Source organism: Eumetopias jubatus, unplaced genomic scaffold (genome assembly GCF_037043125.1).
Source record: "Eumetopias jubatus isolate StellerSeaLion01/CBP00866 unplaced genomic scaffold, mEumJub1_p1.0 scaffold_9, whole genome shotgun sequence".
NCBI lineage: Eukaryota > Metazoa > Chordata > Mammalia > Carnivora > Otariidae > Eumetopias > Eumetopias jubatus.
In genome coordinates this window covers 37,988,072-38,006,635 of record NW_028274815.1, presented here as the reverse complement: position 1 = coordinate 38,006,635, position 18,564 = coordinate 37,988,072, and the positions used below count along the sequence as shown (strand labels likewise).

Genomic DNA, 18,564 nt, shown 5'->3' with positions numbered 1-18,564 from the left:
AAAGAAAATCCCATTTATAATAGTATCAAAAACAATAAAATAAATAGGAATAATTTAACCAAGAAGGTGAAAGATCTGTACACTGAAAACTCTGAGGCATTAACGAAAGAAATTAAAGAAAACACAAATAAATGGAAAGATATCCCAACTTCGTGGACTGGAATAATTAATACTGTTAAAATGTCCATACTATTTAAAGCCATCTATAGATTCAATGCAACAACTATTAAAATTCCAGTGGCATATTTTACAGAAATAGAAAAAAACAATCCTAGGGCACCTGGGTGGCTCAGTCACTTGAGCATCCGACTCTTGATTTGGCTTAGATCATGATCTCAGTGGTCGTGAGACTGAGTCCCGCGTCAGGCTATGCACTGGGCAGGAAGCCTACTTGGGATTCTCTTTCTCCCTCTCCCTCTGCCCCTTCCCCCCACCAGCTTATGCTCTCTTTCTCAGGAAGGAAGGAAGGAAGGAAAGGAGGGAGGGAGGAAGGAAAGAGAGGAAAGAAAGAAAGAAAGAAAGAAAGAAAGAAAGAAAGAAAGAAAGAAAGAAAGGAAGGAAGGAAGGAAGGAAGGAAGGAAGGAAGGAAGGAAGGAAGGAAGGAAGGAAGGAAGGAAGGAAGGAAGGAAGGAGGAAGGAAGGAAGGAAGGAAGGAAGGAAGGAAGGAAGGAAGGAAGGAAGGAAGGAAGGAAGGAAAGGAGGAAAGGAGGAAAGGAGGAAAGAAAGAAAATCCTAAAATATGTATGGAATCAAAGACCCCAAATAGCCAAAGCAATCTTGAGAAAGAAAAACAAAGCTGGAGACATCACACTTCCTAATTTCAAACGAAACTGCAAAGCCAGAATAATCAAAACAGTATAGTAACGGCATAAAAACAGACACATAGAACAAAGGAACAGAATTGAGAGCCCAGAAATAAGCCCATGCATATATGGTCAGCTAATATTTAACAAGGGAGTCAAGAATACTCAATGGAAAAAAAATAGTCTTTCTAATATGTGGTGTTGGGAAAACTGGATATTCACATGCAAAACAATGAAATTGGAGATGCCTATCTTGCACCACTTACAAAAACTAACTCAAAATGTATTAAAGACTTAAAATAAGACCTGAAACTATAAAGCTCCTGCAAAAAAACATAGGGGAAAAGCTCCTTGACATTAGTCTTGGCGATGGTTTTTTTAATATGACACCAAAAGCACAAGCAACGAAAGCAAAAATAAAACAAGGGGGACTATGTCACAGTGAGCCGCTTCTGCACAGCAAAAGAAACAGTCAACAAAACAAAAAGGCAACTTCAGAATAGGAGAAGGTGCTTTAATAAAACCACGTTTTGCACCAAAGACATCTCAAGAATTCTTTCTTGGCCATCGGCTTTGAACCCTCATGTTCTTTCCTACATCATTATTCATAATCTTTTCAAATACATTCTCAATCCGGGCTTATTCACTATTCATCAAGTATTGATACAGACAGCATGTGTAACTGGCTAGGGTACCACCAGCACCTGGTCTGAAAGGGTTGAATGAGCTTATCCGCAAGGTTCTCCCAGCCCCAACAGGAGCCTGAACGCCTGCACAGCTATATATTTTCTGTCCCATCCTAGGAGGTCACCTGTCTCCCCAGAGGCTTCTGTAATTAACCTTGAACTTCCAAAGTAGAGAACAGCACCCTCAGTTCAGACTGGAAGTGTTACTGTCTTTATACCCCTTAATCCATCTCCAAGTGGGAAGGCTCCTAAATATAAGTACAATGCATAAGTGAGGGAGCCTGTTCGTGTAGGTATCTGTGTGTTCTCCATTTTGTTCCAGAGACCCTAAGTTAAAATAGTATTCTCATCTAGGAAAACCCTATATTTTAATATTGACATCATTTGTGTTAACAGTTGTCAGAAAAATGATATATATTTGCATAATGACACATTTGTAAAAATGTGTCATCATTTGCTACCACTTGCCCTTTCATGGACTAGACAATTATTTCAGTTTACCCTCCCCCAGAAGTTCCCACTGATCCTTTTTTTTTAATTTGGTTGTGAAATCAGTAACCAAAAGGGAAATTCTTCAGCTCTCTACTTCTGCTTTTAAGAACATAAAAGTGAGGTAGAGATTGGCAGATGGCATAGCTCTTCGAGGCACAGTGGTCCACTCCAGGATTCTATTCTCTCCAGCCAGTCTTCACTACTCAGGTACAACTTGAACTAACTCTTCTTTATGACTAGGTTCCAGTCAAGTCTCTCTGTCTCTCTCTGTCTCTGTCTCTCTCTCCCTCCCTCCCTCTCTCCCTTCTTCTCTGCCTGAGAGCTGGGCTTTTTACAAAAATGCCACATGTATTATGGCTATGATTCGTGAAATATTCTGGGAATGAGTATTGCTTATGTAGCAGCAGACATCTGAGAGATCAGTGTCAAAGTCTCTGCTCCACATCTAACAAATAACACTCCTGGTTTGGGTTTGGTTTAGCAAATGCTTCCTCTGGACCCAAAGGAAGGCTCTTTCATACATTCACTCACTCATTTAAAGATTGTTCCTTTACATGCCTGCCATGTGCCAGGTGCTAAGGGAAAATCACATATGAAGGCAGCTCTCATGGAGACTGGCATGGCAGGAGTCGCTCATTTTCTCCTCTTTACACAGGTTTCTGAAGCAGCCATGGCAACAGTACCTGAACCCACCAGTGAAATGATGTCTTACTACTACAGGTCAGTGGGGACAGTGAGACCAGCAATGTGAGTCGCACTCCTCTTTCAAGAGCGGAGTGTTATCTGTGCTTGGAGACCAGATTTGTCCCCCGAACTGCCTCTTCCCATGGCAAGCATGGCTCCAAGTTAACCTAGTTTAAAGACTGATTTCCCACTGCAAGTCCAGCCTTTGGACCCACAGGCCATCCAGATGCTGTTGCTGCAGGGGCTTCCTGCAGATGGCAAATAGGAAAAAAGATTCAAAGTACACAATACAGGGGACCTCTTGGCAAATTTTGGCTTGAGAGAGAGGAAAAGCTCAGATGTGGAGTGGGTGGAAGTTAGGTCTCAGGATCCAACAGGGAGTACCCAGGATATCTGCCCTGCCTCCTGTGCCATTCCATGTATATTGCCACAAAACTTGCCAGCAGCTTTCAGCAACTTTAAGGGACATACCATTTGCAGTTTCCTATTAATAATGAAGACTGTTTGCAGGGAATTAAAAAAAAAAAGAAAGAAAACTTGTCTGGGAGACATACTTGAGCAATCTCTCTGTTTTTATTACAGTGACAACGAGAATGACCTATTTTTTGAGGCTGATGGCCCCAGAAAGATGAAGGTGAGACCATGGGCTTAGCTCATAACTCCTGGTGAGATTCTGACATGGGAGAGCCTCCAGGAAAAGGGTTCTAGGCCCCCTTGTTTCCATGGTATTTTGTGATGGAAGGACTTTTACCTCTTCCAGCAAGAGAGACACAGGTGGCACTGCATGCTGACTTGGTCACTATACCATTCCCACCATCACTCACTAAGGCTTGGTGATGATGGCTATGCTTGCGGAGGGCAAGGAGGAATGGCAGTGGTGATAAAGTCCTCTGTGTCTTGCTAGGAAGGCAGACAAGGCTGCAATGCAAATTTGATTTTCCTTTTAGGAGAGGGCTCTGCCTACATAAATCACTTAAGTTCTTGGGAATTAACATATGCCTGCTCCTCTTTAAAGGTAGAATAGTTTTTCCTCCCTGGGGTGGAGCTTATGACAATAAGATGTGGATGATATAAACAAAAAGATGAATTACGAGTTGAAAGAAATTCATTCACTTGCTGTTTGACTTCAAACAAGCCACTTCACCCCCTGGGCCTCTGAAAAATAAAGGGAATGAACTAGATGATCTTGGAGCTCCTGGCATCCTGTAACATTCAATTCTGAAATATTGTCAGTGGTAGCTAAGTTTATCCCTGGAAATGGGTGTTTCTCTCTGACTCTCAACCTTACTGGGAGCCATTTTAACATTCGAGCTGTCCCTTCTCTTCTGTATGAGGCCTGATGACTTTCCAATATGGTACAGCCATCAACCCAGCTAGGTCAGTCAGACAGATTAACAAGCAGCTACTTTTCTCTGACTTTTTTTTTCTTTTTCCAATTCTTGGCAGCCTCCCCCAGCCTAATAATCTAGTCCCTACTCTTGTAAAAAGCACATTTCTTTAAATGTTTTAAAACCAGCCACTGGTTTACTCCAGCCCTGGGTGGGGTGTGTGGCTTCTCTGTCTGGCCTTTACCTCCACTGCTCCTTCCAGCAGCCTGGCTCACTCTAATCTGGAGCCTCAGCTCTGGGCAGGAACTTCTGTCACACTCAGCTTTCCTCTGTGCCATTAGAGGCCTCTTTAACCGGCCTTTGAGAGTTCAAACCATTATCATGCTACCAGGGCAACCTAACTTAAGCCTTCATACAGTTACACAGTTTCTCTGAATAACAGGAAAGTGGGAACATATTTCACAGATAGTAAACACTTTTAAAGTATTTGTAGAATGCTTATAAGACAGTGTTTAGAAAAAAAACAGGGAACTTGTATAGAATACTTAAAAACTTGTTGAATGAACATAGATGAATGGAAAATGTTATGATCATCATTGCCATGAAGAATTAAATACATAGTGTTAAAGCATTAGAGATACAAAAAGACACAAAGGGCAAGAAGGTATAAATTTATGGTTAGGTGGAGCAGTGTATAAAAAAGATAAATGAGGTAGACATGGGTTTTATTCTAGAAGAATACCATATAGGCCACCAGAAAGCCCACAATTCTGGTTTTGGGTCTGCCTCTAACTTGCCACGTGCCCTTGGATAAACCACGGAACCTCTCTGGGCTTCAGAGAGAAGACAGTTTAACATTAGAAGCTCAGTTATCTCCCAGCCTCTTTGGCCTCTCTGATGTAAAAACAGTTCTCTGGCCCAACCATCTTAACACACTCTTCCTTGGTCTCTCCACAGTGCTGCTTCCAAGACCTGAACAACAGCTCTCTGGAAGATGAGGGCATCCAGCTACACATCTCCCACCAGCTCCATAACAAGAGTCTGAAGCATTTCGTGTCAGTCGTTGTGGCTTTGGAGAAGCTGAAGAAGGTATCTTTACCTTGCTCACAGCCCCTCCAGGATGATGACCTGAAGAACATCTTTTGCTGCATCTTTGAAGAAGGTATTTACTGAAATAGGAGATCTCTGGTCATTTGCTTCTCAGAGTCCATAACTCAACAGTCAGCTAAACTACCCTGAAGCTGAAGCCTTTTAAAAAAGTAGAAGGCCTACTATTGAGAGAAAAAACAGAGGAGCCTAGAAACCAAATGAGTTATCTCTTTAGTTGACACTATTCTTAAAGTAAGACCTTAATAACTACTCACATTTGCCAGTCACTCCACCAGTCTCAGAGGCTTTCACTTGCATTACCTCCCTCAAGTCTTACAATGTCCTCGTTGGGCTAGTGTTACTGCCACTGCCATTTTATGTGAGTAGCTCTATTCCTAGTCCACAGCAAGCCTGAATCCACATCTTATGGTGCCAGGTCCAGTGTTCTCACACACCCCACCCTCTCCCCACAATTGTTATAATCAAACTCCAGCTGTGCATGCTCAGATATCCTCCAAAAAAACAAATTCTGATGCCTTCTATCATCTGGCCTGCCCTTCCAATTTTCTTCCTAAACAACATATATGCTCCATATTTCAGAACCCATCGTCTGTGAAGTGTATGATGATGATGCCTTTGTGTGTGATGCACCCCTGCAATCGCTGGACTGCAAATTCCGGGACATAAGCCAAAAATCCCTGGTGCTGTATAACTCATGTGAGCTTCGGGCTCTCCACCTCAATGGGAGTAGTGTGAACCAACAAGGTAACTGGGGACATCTTGATTCCTTTCTTGGCCTCCTGGCTGCTTGCTAATTCTCCACATTTTTAACAAAGTAGAACAATAAGGCAAATTATGAACATAAATGGAAAAACATATAATAATGAACATGTAAACTTTTTATTTTGGTCCTAGCAATAACACCAGATTGATTCCCTTAGTGTGTTCATTTTTCAACAAGAGATGAGACTCTGAGAAATTAAAATGCTCAAGCACACCCAGGACCATTGTCTAGCCAAGTCTTTGAATGATAGTGCAATGTCAATGCTTCCATTAGAAAGGGGTCATTTGATGGACATGACCTAACTGCCTGTGGGTTCCTTTTTCCTGTTCTTGAGGTTGAAACTAGAGTGGCAAACAGATAATGTGTCCATCCTCATTCCCAACCCTGCCCCCTTAACCCTAACATCCTGCCCGCCCAATACCAGATGGCTCCTTATAGGGAAATTTTACTGACAAGCAGGAACTTATCTCTCTGTATTGTAACTAGCAAATGTTTCAAGTCTGGAGAGCCAATTACTTGTGGAAATCTGCCTGGCACCTTGCCACTGAACCCTGTATGCAGGAGCACAGCCAAGGGAGCAGCTGAAAGGAGCAGCCTGTTCTCTTCCAAGGCTGCTGAACTTGGAGAGAGGCATCTTAGCCAGGCCAGGACAAACCTGTTTCTTTAGAACTGGGTTGTGAGCATGACCTAAAGACCCACAAATGAGATGGCTGTGACTAAAGAAGATTAAAATGAGTGTCTCTTTGGAGCCACTTTTTCCAGCTAAGCGTCCCCTCTCCCAAGTTCTTCCCACTTGTTCCATGTGTCTGAAACAGATTTGTGCCTGTTTTCTTTTGGGAGCCCTGATCTACCTCTTTTCTTGCCTTTCACATTGATCAAATGGTTTTGCTCATTTGGATGGGGACACCACTGGCCAGTCACAAAATGGCTTCCTTCCTTCCATTTTCAAAACTTAGACTCCCTAATTCTTCACTGCCACTGTGATGAGGCTCTAAGAAACCCCCAGACCTTCTTTGGAGAAAAGAATCAACCAACTAACCCTGCTTATTGTCTGTGGGAAGCCAAGTTATCCCATCTGTTGGGCCATGAGAACCTCAGTGTGGGTTCCCACAGAAGATGTTAATTGTATGAGTCCTGGGCTTGGGGTCCAGTGGTTGGGCCAACTCTGCACTGCTGTGTATTCCTGACCACAAGGCCCTTTTTCTTTCTCTAGCGGTGTTCCGCATGAGCTTTGTGCAAGGGGATGAAAATAGTAACAAGATACCTGTGGCCTTGTGCATCAAAGAAAAGAATCTGTACCTGTCCTGTGTGATGAAAGATGGGAAGCCCACCCTGCAGCTAGAGGTAAGTGAGTACCAGTGGCTGAAGGCTTCCCAGGCTCCTCTCAAACACCATTAGGCCTCACTTACTTCCAAGACAACCACCTTTTCCTCCCCAGGAAATCTGGGAGCAGAGCTACTTGATAATTTTGCATAAATGTAAATAAATTTAATGTAATTGTTAGATGTATGCAACTTCCACTCCCACCACAGAAAATTAAGTCATTTTGCTGATATTATTATGTCCTGCCCTTGTTACCACCCAACAGATGATACAATGTTAGGGTTAGAAGGATTATAACATTGTTAGGGTTACTCCATTTGATAAATGACACTTTGGGAAATTAATCAAGGGAGCTGTCACCTGTCATCTCCTCCACTCCCCAAATCACCCTCCACCCTACCCCACCCCCAACCAGCTTTCCCAACAAAAGTTTCATTTCTAAGTTGAAGTCATTCTAGCCAGGGCCATAAGGAAAAATACAGCAAAAGTCCCTGGAAACTAGCTACTCCTAGTTTTAATCCAATTTTCACTTTTTAATAAAATTCCCACCTATATTATGCTCCCTACCATTTGATACTAAGTTTCAGAAAAGAGTAAGAGCTCTTTCAGTCACTACACAGAAAGTTGGGGTCACAAAGATAAATCAGGAGTCTGGATCCTGGTCCTACGACTCATCAGTTTCCTCTCTAGCTGAACCAGAGAATAACCACCAGAGTGTCTTTGTCCCTTCCCTCATAAAAATTCTTATTTATGTTTTGCTGCAGATGTTAGACCCCAGAGTTTACCCAAAGAAGAAGATGGAAAAGCGATTTGTCTTCAACAAGACAGAAATCAAGGAAACCTTGGAATTTGAATCTTCCCAGTTCCCCAACTGGTATATCAGCACCTCTAAAGCAGAAGCAATGCCTGTCTTCTTGGGAAATACCAAAGGTGGTCAGGATATAACTGACTTCACCATGGAACTCTCTTCCTAGTGACCTGTACCCAGAGAGTCCACAAGTGCTGAGTGACCCTTAGTGCTAGTGGAAGGGGAATAGAAGGGTTTAAACATGGCCTCAAGGGGAACTTCACTATCTAATCAGTGCACACTTCACTTCTTTATCTAATCGGTGCACAGCTGCCTTCCCTATATCACTGCTAAGAAGACCTCCTGCCTACCAACCAGGTGGAATAACCCCCTCTTCCCAGGGCCAATCCTCAGACCCCCTCTGCTGAGTCAGGTCCCTCTCATCTCTTCTACTTACTCGAAGCCAGCCTGACAGGCCATTACACCTTAGGTTCAAACAAACCCTCTGTCCTTTGTGCCCAGCTTCTGATGAACAACCACTTAACTATTTATTTATTTATTTATTTATTGGTGGGTTATTCTATTTAATTTAAGTCAAGAGGGCCAAGAAGCATCAGTGTCTGTGAAAGAGCCCACTCTTTAATAGCTATGAAATGAATTTAATTTGCACTAATGTGCCATCTTTATATCAAGTCCTTTCACCAAGGCTGAAAAATGTATAAGCTCAGATTGTTTAAATAGGAATATTTATGAATGATTAAGTATGACCACACTGCTTCAATGATTCTGAAATAAATTTCACTGAAAAAAACATTTTTTTTCCATGTGGTAATTGCCTTTTCTTGGATCTGACACAGAGGAGTAAGGATAAATGTAGGGGCGCCTGGGTGGCTCAGATGGTTAGGCATCTGCCTTCAGCTCGGGTCACGATCCCAGGGTCCTGGGATCGAGCCCCACATCAGGCTCCTGGCTCAGCAGGGAGCCTGCTCCTCCCTCTCCCTCTGCCTCTCCCCCTACTCATGCTCTCTCTCTCTGTGTGTCTCTGTGTCTCAAATGAATAAATTTAAAAAAAAATCCTAAAAAAAATTAAATAAAGATAAATGGAGCCATGAGAGTTCTCCTTGGGAAGCTGGAAGCCCACTCCTCATCACTGAGTGTGGCAAAATACCTAGGAACATCACTAACCAGCAAAGACAAGCCTACCTATCCCTCCCCTTCATTTCTGTTTCTCCACGAAAGATATTTGGTACACAAGTTTCATCTGAAAAATAGGATCAGCTGAAGTAAGGGATGAAGTGGTAACCACTGTCAACAATTTCTCTACTCATTTATTCAACATTTATTAAGTAAATCCTATGTACTAGGAGCTGGGAGTACAGAAACAAGACAGGTAAGGCATTCCTAGTTAGATGGGAGAGGCAGATAGATACAAGCAAAAATAAGGCAATGTGGCAAACAGAGGTAAGATAAAATATGAAAGGAGCAGCCAGGAGGACAACATCTACTGTGAAGGACAGAGGGTTAAGGAGGACGACATATGAGTCAGACCTAAAAGAATGAGCAGGAGTGATGAATCACAGACCTGTACCTCTGAAACAAATAATACATTATATGTTTAAAAAAATAAAAAGAAGATAGTAGGAAGGGAAAAATGAAGGGGGAGAAATCAGAGAGGGAGATGAACCATGAGAGACTATGGACTCTGAGAAACAAACTGAGCGTTCTAGAGGGGAGGGGGTGGGAGGATGGGTTAGCCTGGTGATGGGTATTAAGGAGGGCACGTATTGAATGGAGCACTGGGTGTTATGCACAAACAATGAATCATGGAACACTACATCAAAAACTAATGATATAATGTATGGTGACTAACATAACATAATAAAATTAAATTAAAAAAAAAGAAAAGAAGGGAAAGGGTACTCTCAGTAGTGGGACCAGTATGATCAAAAGCATGGAGCAAAAAATGAATAATAAATGATGTAAGGAGTAAACTTTCAGAATTGCAGAAGTCACCAGAAGCAAAGTCAAAACACAAAAACAACCCAAGGAAAAAATATTTGTAACTATATCTCAGGCAAAGGGGTAATTTGTTTAATATATAAATGGTTCCTTCAAACGTTAGAAAAAACATGAACAGGGAAAAATCCAACAAACAATATATTAACAGGCAGTCCACAGAAAAGGAAATACCATTAGATCGTGGACAAAGTAAAACATGCTCAATACTACTTATGACAAGAAAATTGAATTAAGAGTACTTTGAGATACCAATGTTCTCCTATCAGATTACCAAAAATCAAAAGTTTAACAACACACTCTGTTGGGAAAACTGGGGAAACCCCCACTCTTAACCATTATAGGTGGGAATATAAATTGGTACAACTCCTGCAGAGGAAAATTTGATAAGACTATGAAAATTACAAATGAACATCCCCTTTGGCCCAGCAATTTCACTTCTGGTGATTTATCCCATGTATATCTACCCATGTGAAATGACACATGATCAAATTTATTCATTGCACATAACTTGTAAAAGCAAAAGATTGGGGGAAAAAACCCAAATCTCTATCAATGGGAGTCTGTCTAAATGAATTATGGGACATCCATACAATGGAATGCCATGCAGCTATAAAAAAGAATCAGAGGGGCACATGGGTGGTTCAGTCCGTTAAGTGTCTGACTTGATTTCAGCTCAGGTCATGATCTCAGGGTTGTGAGATAGAGCCCATATTGGGCATGGAGCCTGTTTAAGATATTCTCTCTCTCTCTTCCCCTCCCTCCCTCTCTCAAAAAATCAGAAAGCATTCCATACCAATATGGAAGCCTGTCCAAGATATGCTGGTAACTAAAAAAGAGCAAGAGGCAGACAGTGTTTATAGCGCACTAACTTATGTAACAAAGAGCAGGGGGGAAAATAAGACAGTACTTTCCAATGTGTTTGTATTTGATTTCAAAAATTCTGAAAGAAGTTTTTCTGTCTGAGCTGTCGACATGCCATCCAGACTGAGGAAGACCCAGAAACTTCGGGGCCATGTGAGCCACGGCCACGGCCGCATCGGCAAGCACCGGAAGCACCCAGGAGGTCAGGGGTAATGCTGGTGGCATGCATCACCACAGGATCAACTTCAACAAATATCACCCAGGATACTTTGGAAAAGTTGGTATGAGTCATTACCACTTAAAGAGGAACCAGAGCTTCTGCCCAACTGCCAACCTTGATAAACTGTGGACCTTGGTCAGTGAGCAGACATGGGTAAATGCTGCCAAAAACAAGACTGGAGCTGCTCCTATCATTGATGTGGTGTGATCGGGCTACTACAAAGTTTTGGGAAAGGGAAAACTCCCAAAACAGCCTGTCATCGTGAAGGCCAAATTCTTCAGTAGAAGCGCAGAGGAGATTAAGGGTGTCGGGGGCGCCTGCGTTCTAGTAGCTTGAAGCCGCGTTTGAGGGCGTTCATTAAATGCTAACAAGGGCTTTTCTCTTCTGGTCTGGGTGTAAATGCTTTAGCACACCTACCTCCTTACCTGTACATCAGAAACCCACCTAACAGATTCTAGGAGTAAGGGTATGAGGGCCTGAGACCCTCTGCCAACTCCCCTCAGAAAGTGTGAAAGAGAGCACCAGCACTTAGAGGACTTGGCCCAGTACCTAATTTGAACATTTTCATTTATAATGTGAGAATGATAGCACATGTAGTTGAAAGGCCAGTTTGCATTGTATATTCTGAATTTACAATGAGGGGGGAGAACACACTTTTTAACTGTAGTACAGGGTGCCTGGGTGGCTCAGTTGGTTAAGCGACTGCCTTTGGCTCAGGTCATGATCCTGGAGTCCCGGGATCGAGTCCCACATCGGGCTCCCTGCTCAGCAGGGAGTCTGCTTCTCCCTCTAACCCTCTCCCCTCTCGTGCTCTCTATCTCTCATTCTCTCTCTCTCAAATAAATAAATAAAATCTTTAAAAAAAATTCTGAAAGATATATAAGAAAATTTAAAAGTAGCTGTGAGGGGATGGGGAATAAAATATAGGGAACAATGGTGGGAGCAAGACATTTCTCTAGATACTTTTTATACAGTTTGATTTTTTTATTAACGTATAATGTATTATTTGTTTCAGGGGTACAGGTCTGTGATTCATCAGTCTTACACAATTCATAGCGCTCACCATAGCACATACCCTCCCCAAAGTCCATCACCCAGCCACCCCATCTACAGTTTGATTTTTTTAATCATGTGAATATATTACCTACTTAGAATTAAAATGGTAAACATTTTTAAAAGGTATTTGTCAAAAAATATGTATATAAATTGCTGGGCCAAAGGGGATGTTCATTTGTAATTTCCATAGTTATTATCAAAGTCATATATACTTGACTTAATTGAAATGTCCCAGTTGTCAGCAGCTCACTCCTAGTACCCTTTCCTCCTCTTCCTTCACAGTTTTCCAAGCTAGGGCACAGGAGCTGGATGGAGGCCCTACAACCTGCTCTGCTTCATAACTGCAGTGCAAAGGATGGGAAGGTACCCAAGTGGCGCTCATTCCCCAATATATGATAGAGCTGGTGGGAGGTAGGCAGCTGGTCCAGGGAAGAAAGCAGAAGTACCCCTGGGAGTCCCAGCAATGATACTGTCCCCTTTCCTTGGTTGATTGATAACAATTCCACCCACCTCTCACAGGTCCAAAAGGGAGAACATGAGAAAGAATGACAAAATGTGAAGCCATCTAACCTTGTGAGGAAGCCAGATTCCAAATCATCTATGAGAGTGTAAACTGCTATAGCCATTTTAGAGAGAAAATTGGCAGTGTCTAATTTATTTTTAACATGACTTATGGCTCAGCAATTCCACTGTTTGGTGTCTTCCCTGAAGAAACAATTTCAAGGATGTTTATTTTAGAATTGTTTATAAAAGTTAAACAAAGTAAACTGGAAACAACCTAAATGTCTATGGGTAAGGAAAAGGCTAAATAAACCATGGCAAGTTAAAAATAAAAATAAGTAGTGCTGAAATGGAAAAAGATTCAGACAAATCATTGACAGAAAAGGTGAAACTGCAAAACCTTAAGTACAGGATGACTGATATAAGTATAGATGATACTATTCACACAAAAGAAAAAAGTACTGCCCATCCAAAATGCATGGCCATGTGCTTCTAACAGTATGTAAGACAGAGAGCTCTGGAAGGGTATTGACTAGACGGAAAATAGTGGTTATAGGGGAGGGGATCATCAAGAAGAACTTTAGCTTTATTTATGTTTGAATTCTTTACAAGAAGAATGTATTTGTGAATTACTTATATAATTTTAAAAAGTCCTCTGCATTAAAATGTTCAAAAGGCCTGAGTTTCAGTTCCTGGAACTGAGCCAAAGTCTAAAATTGACCCTCCAAAGACTATCCTATTCCTGGTTTGAAGCCAACGTCTTTCCCTGATAACAGCTCTCCCTCTCTCTGCACTAGGTGTTCTTATCCTGGAAAAGAGAAATAGCCTATTTCTAAATGGAAAAGACCAAATGATTTGAAAGCAGAGAACCAGAACCCTCCCCCAACTCTACCAACTACATGAAATAGGACAAGTAGGAAGTCTTTACAATGGGGTGAAAAGTCAATTTTTCTGCACCTCTGGCAGGTAACACACCATATCATCACAGCTCCTACCAGCTTTCAAGGAGATTCCATGTACCTGGAGAGTAGGAGGCAAGTGCTTGTAAATTTGAGTCCATAGGGTTAGGGTGTGGCTTATCCTATCTGCTTGGGCTGGAGTAAGCCAGTATCTGCTGGGGGGAAGGTACATGATGCAATGGTATGTGGGAGCACATCTAGTCTGAAAGGCAGGTTGGGGGTGGGTGGCTGCTACAATGTCATAGTCAGTGACGGAAGCATAAGTCAGCATGTCTTCTGTATAGATCTCCTCCCTGCCCATTCCTCATGCTCATTCTCTGTACAGCCTTGCTGAATTATCCACAAACATCTGATTCAACTGGAAGCCAGGGTGAGAATGACCTAGAGAACTGGTGTGATGCCCACCCAGGGTGTGGGACCACAGTCAGAGCCTCCTCCCAGTTCTATCATATCTTACCCACAACCTGGCTCCTAAATTGGCACTTTGGACAGAAGCCAAGTGATTAGATTTTTCCCCCCCTGGGAAGTCCAGAAGCAATGTTTTCTTGTTTGTATGATTGTTACACAAATAATCATGAAAACTAAAATCCCTCTTGGAAAGCAAGTCATAAAACCATGAAATGAAGCATGTGGACCAGGAAAGGTAGGCCTGGGAGGAGCAAGGAGTGTGCCAGGGACCTGGGCAGCTCTCTCAAATCAGGGGCTTTGCTATCTCTGAGAATATCTCACCTTCTGGCAAATAGGGCAGCTGGAGATAGAGGGGTCCAGGTAAAACCTGTCCTTGGGCAAGTAGGGCCCTCTGGGGACCAAGGTGTAAGTTGTTACTGGTATTCAGCCACTCCCGTCTTTGACCTGAGCTTCCACATAGGCTGTTTGAAAGAATCAATGCTTCTCTTTCTCTCCAGCTCCTCCCTGCACCCAAACCCATCAGCCCTCAGAGCCAAAAAAAAGGTATGACATCCTTCATCTGCCAGTGATCAGAAGTGTGAGCCAAGGGAGTCCTCCCAGGCACTACCTGAGCATCCTGACACAGCAAGTCAACCTGAAGAAGCCCCTAGCCAGAAGGGTCCATCCATGTGGTTTGCGTGTGAAGGGTAGGTTTGGATGAGTCCTTGGAGCAGAAGGATATGTGGAATCCAGATACATACAGGAGCATCTATACACTATGATTTGGCCTTAAAATATAACATAGCAGGAACACCTAGAAGAGATGTCAAGTGTGGAAGCTGAGCCTCAGTGCCTTCCTAGCCATAGGGATAAGACCTTTGTCCCAAGTATGTAATGTCCTCTTGATGCACCATCCATCATGGACCTTGCTTCTAGAGCATCACGTCCAATTCCCTCCCCAAAAGGCTCTTCCAGGGCCCTAATCCTTATAGAATGTTGGTCTTCCAAAATTTTAGTTTATAAATCACCTATGACAGTTTTGGAAAACTATGACCTCACCCCTTTGCCAATATACATGTTTTAGGTTAAAATCCAAAAATTTTTATAATTTTAAATAGTTAATTGCAAATGTTATCATTTCTGGAATATTATAAATTTGACATTAAAAAAAAACTGTTACATCACTTGTAAACATATCCAACAAAACCCTAATACCATAGTAACTGTTTCTTACTGTCATCCATCTAAAAATTACATGAACAAATTCCTCTTCAACAGGTGAAAATTAACAAGATTCCTTTTTTTCTTGAACTGATATTTCCATTCATTTCCCCCATGAAATTTTATCAAAATGTAATACATATTATGCTTAAAAGCATTTTACTGATCATTCTATGATACTTCTTTGTAACAATAAAAATGTGTTCAATCAGCTACCCTACGACCCAGCAATTGCACCACTGGATATTTACCCCAAAGATACAAATGTAGTGATCTGAAGGGGCACATGCACCCCAATGTTTATAGTAGCAATGTCCACAATAGCCAAACTATGGAAAGAGCTTAGATGTCCATTAACAGATGAATGGATAAAGAAGATGTGGTATACACACACAGACACACACACACACAGACACACACACACACACACACACACACACAATGGAATATTATGCAGCCATCAAAAAAATGAAATCTTGCCATTTGCAACAACATGGATGGAACTAGAGGGTATTATGCTAAGCGAAATAAGTCAATCAGAGAAAGACAAGTATCATATGATCTCACTGATATGAGGAATTTGAGAAACAAGACAGAGAATCATAGGGGAAGGGAGGGAAAAATGAAACAAGATGAAACCGGAGAGGGAGACAAACCATAAGAGACTCGTAATCTCAAGAAACAAACTGAGGGTTGCTGGAGTGGAGGGGGGTGGGAGGGATGGAGTGGCTGGGTGATGGACACTGGGGAGGGTAGGTACTATGGTGAGCGCTGTGAATTGTGTAAGACTGATGAATCACAGACCTGTACCCCAAAACAAATAATACATTATATGTTAATAAAAAGAAAGGGAAAAATGAAGGGGGGGAAATCGGAGGGAGAGATGAACCATGAGAGACTATGGACTCTGAGAAATAATATGAGGGTTTTAGAGGGCAGGGGGTTTGGGGGGATGGGTTAGCCCAGTGATGGGTATTAAGGAGGGCACATACTGCATGGAGCACTGGGTGTTATACAAAAACAATGAATCATGGATCACTACATCAAAAACTAATGATGTATTGTATGGTGACTAACATAACATAATTAAATTAAAAAAATAAAAATAAAAGCAAAAAAAATTTTTTTTAATTAAAAAAATGTTTTCAATCAAAACTTAATTTTTAAGGGGCTCCTGGGTGGCTCAGTTGTTATGTGTCTGCCTTCAGCTCAGGTCATGATCCCGGCATCCTGGGATCGAGGCCTGCATCAGCCTCCCTGCTTGGCAGGAAGCCTGCTTCTCTCTCTCCCACTCCCCCTGTGTGTGTTACCTCTCTCGCTGTGTCTCTCTCTGTCAAATTAACAAATAAAATCTTAAAAAAAAACAAAACTTAATTTTTAAAAAAACTTAGTTTTTATGTAACCATAGGATGTTAAATTTTTTAAAAATTCTTCTAGATTGAGTCATTACAATTATTGTTAGTACACAATTGATCAAAATAATATTTATAATATTATTATATATAATATATTCATAATATATTATGAATGTTGATTATTAGCAATATATCTTGATAAGACCAAGCTTTTGTGGGGGGGGCGGTGGAGAGGGAGAGAAACTTAAGCAGGCTCCACACCCAATACTATACCTGATGCAGGGCTCCATCTTACAATCCTGAGATTATGATCTGAGCTGAAATCAAGAGTCAGACACTTAACCAAATGAGCCACCCAGGCACCCCAATGAGATGAAGCTTTTAAAAAAGTTATTTCATATATTTATATATTACTCATAATTAGAATGATCCTGTTCAACATTGATCCTATTCTTATTGTTTAATGTAAATAGTGGGAAAACATGTACATATAAGTAATACATAGATAGGAATGAAAGGAATTTTATTATAGCAATGTCACACAATTCTTTGAAATTCTTCTAAGTTACTTGCTAAAATCACATAGTCATCTATCATCAAAAATTATGTTTAATGACTTATTAATCAACAACTTACTTAGTTCTTCAGTTTTGTTGGAAGATAGAAATAGAAATCACAGGGCATCTGGGTGGCTCAGTTGGTTGTGCGTCTGCCTTCCGCTCAGGTCATGGTCCCAGAGTCCTGGGATAGAGTCCTGTATCAGGCTCCATGCTCTGCGGGGACTCTGTTTCTCCCTCTGCCTGCCACTCCCCCTGCTTGTTCTCTCTCTCTCTCTTTCTCTCTTTCTGACAAATAAATAAATAAAATCTTTTTTAAAAAGTATTAAAAAAAATGGAAATCACCCAAGCTGCAAAAAAAGTCTGTAGATCCCTTCACTGGACACTGAGATATTCCCTTTGTTTGGTACCCAGGGGCTCTGATACCCCAGGGCAATGTAACTTCATAAGGTTAGGAATGTGTGGGAAGACTGGTGTACTCATCTTTCTTGAAAAGTAGGTGAAGGGCAAATGTACAATGGGAAGTGCTACTCTGTGGCTGTCTGCCCTGGTGCTGTTTATTGGACTGGATGAATGCCAAGAATGACCACAGCTGATGTCAGGATGTCAGGTTACTACAGTGACTATAGTGACAGCACCTAATGGAGCTCTGCTGCATTGTGAGGGAGAGAAGATTGGAGTGGGAGGCCTGGGCCCACTCTTACCTCGGACCTTTTTTCTTCCTCTGTAATAATGCAGGGTAGGGTAAAGGTCAGATAATCAGCTCTAGCATATGTGGTTCAGTTCATCATCAGTGATAGGAAAATAACTAAACACAGCAATAGGATAGAGAATAACTGGGTGGGTGCAATGAAAGGTGTTATTTTAGGTGAGGTGGTCAGGAAGTCCCTCTGAGAAAGTGCCTTAAGCAGAGACCTGAATATAGGTAAGGTACCAATCTTGCAAAGATCTGGGGGAACAGTGTGCCAAGAGGAGGGAACTTCTAGATGTAAAGGTCCCAAGATCAGAAGTGGACTTGACATGAATAAGGCACAGTAAGAAGGCCAACATGGCTGAAGCAGCATGAGCACAGGGGAGAGGGGCTGCAGAGGAGGATAGGGAGGCAGGCAAGGGCCAGGTCTCTATAAGGAGTTGGGACTTAGTGTGTCATACAAAACCACTGGAGGTTCTTAAACATGGAAGGGATGATCTCCTGATATTTTTTTTATCACTCTTGCTGTTGTGTGAAGAATGGACACTGGAGACAAGAAGAGAGGATGACAAAAGTGGATGTAGACAGACCAGTTAGGAGGCTGTGGCAATGGACTACACAGGAAATAGTAGTACCTTGGACAAGGGTAATAGGTGATGGGGGATATATTCTGGGCATAGAGACAACAGAACTGGCTGATGGAGTAAGTGTAGGAGATGAGAGAAAGGAGAATTCAAGGGGGACTTAAAGTTTTGAGAGCT

The 18,564-nt window shown here is 41.9% G+C and overlaps 1 protein-coding gene and 1 pseudogene across 1 annotated transcript; both read left to right on the top strand.

Annotated features, from left to right (window-relative positions):
* Positions 1-2,082: 2,082 nt before the first annotated feature.
* Positions 2,083-8,789, top strand: IL1B (interleukin 1 beta). Its single transcript, XM_028122353.2, has 7 exons — positions 2,083-2,188; positions 2,637-2,701; positions 3,248-3,299; positions 4,951-5,155; positions 5,683-5,847; positions 7,080-7,210; positions 7,954-8,789. The coding sequence occupies exons 2-7, from the start codon at positions 2,652-2,654 to the stop codon at positions 8,161-8,163; spliced, it is 813 nt and encodes a 270-aa protein (XP_027978154.1). The 5' UTR covers positions 2,083-2,188; positions 2,637-2,651; the 3' UTR covers positions 8,164-8,789.
* A 2,178-nt stretch (positions 8,790-10,967) lies between these two features.
* LOC114223472 (large ribosomal subunit protein uL15 pseudogene) lies at positions 10,968-11,412 on the top strand (annotated as a pseudogene).
* Positions 11,413-18,564: the final 7,152 nt, after the last annotated feature.

Bases quoted from the DNA above. Each gene is read 5' to 3' on its own strand.
- IL1B (XM_028122353.2), top strand. From the start codon at position 2,652: ATGGCAACAGTACCTGAACCCACCAGTGAAATGATGTCTTACTACTAC. The intron at 5,848-7,079 runs GTAACTGGGGAC...TTCTTTCTCTAG, and splicing joins GAGTAGTGTGAACCAACAAG to CGGTGTTCCGCATGAGCTTT. The intron at 7,211-7,953 runs GTAAGTGAGTAC...GTTTTGCTGCAG, and splicing joins AGCCCACCCTGCAGCTAGAG to ATGTTAGACCCCAGAGTTTA.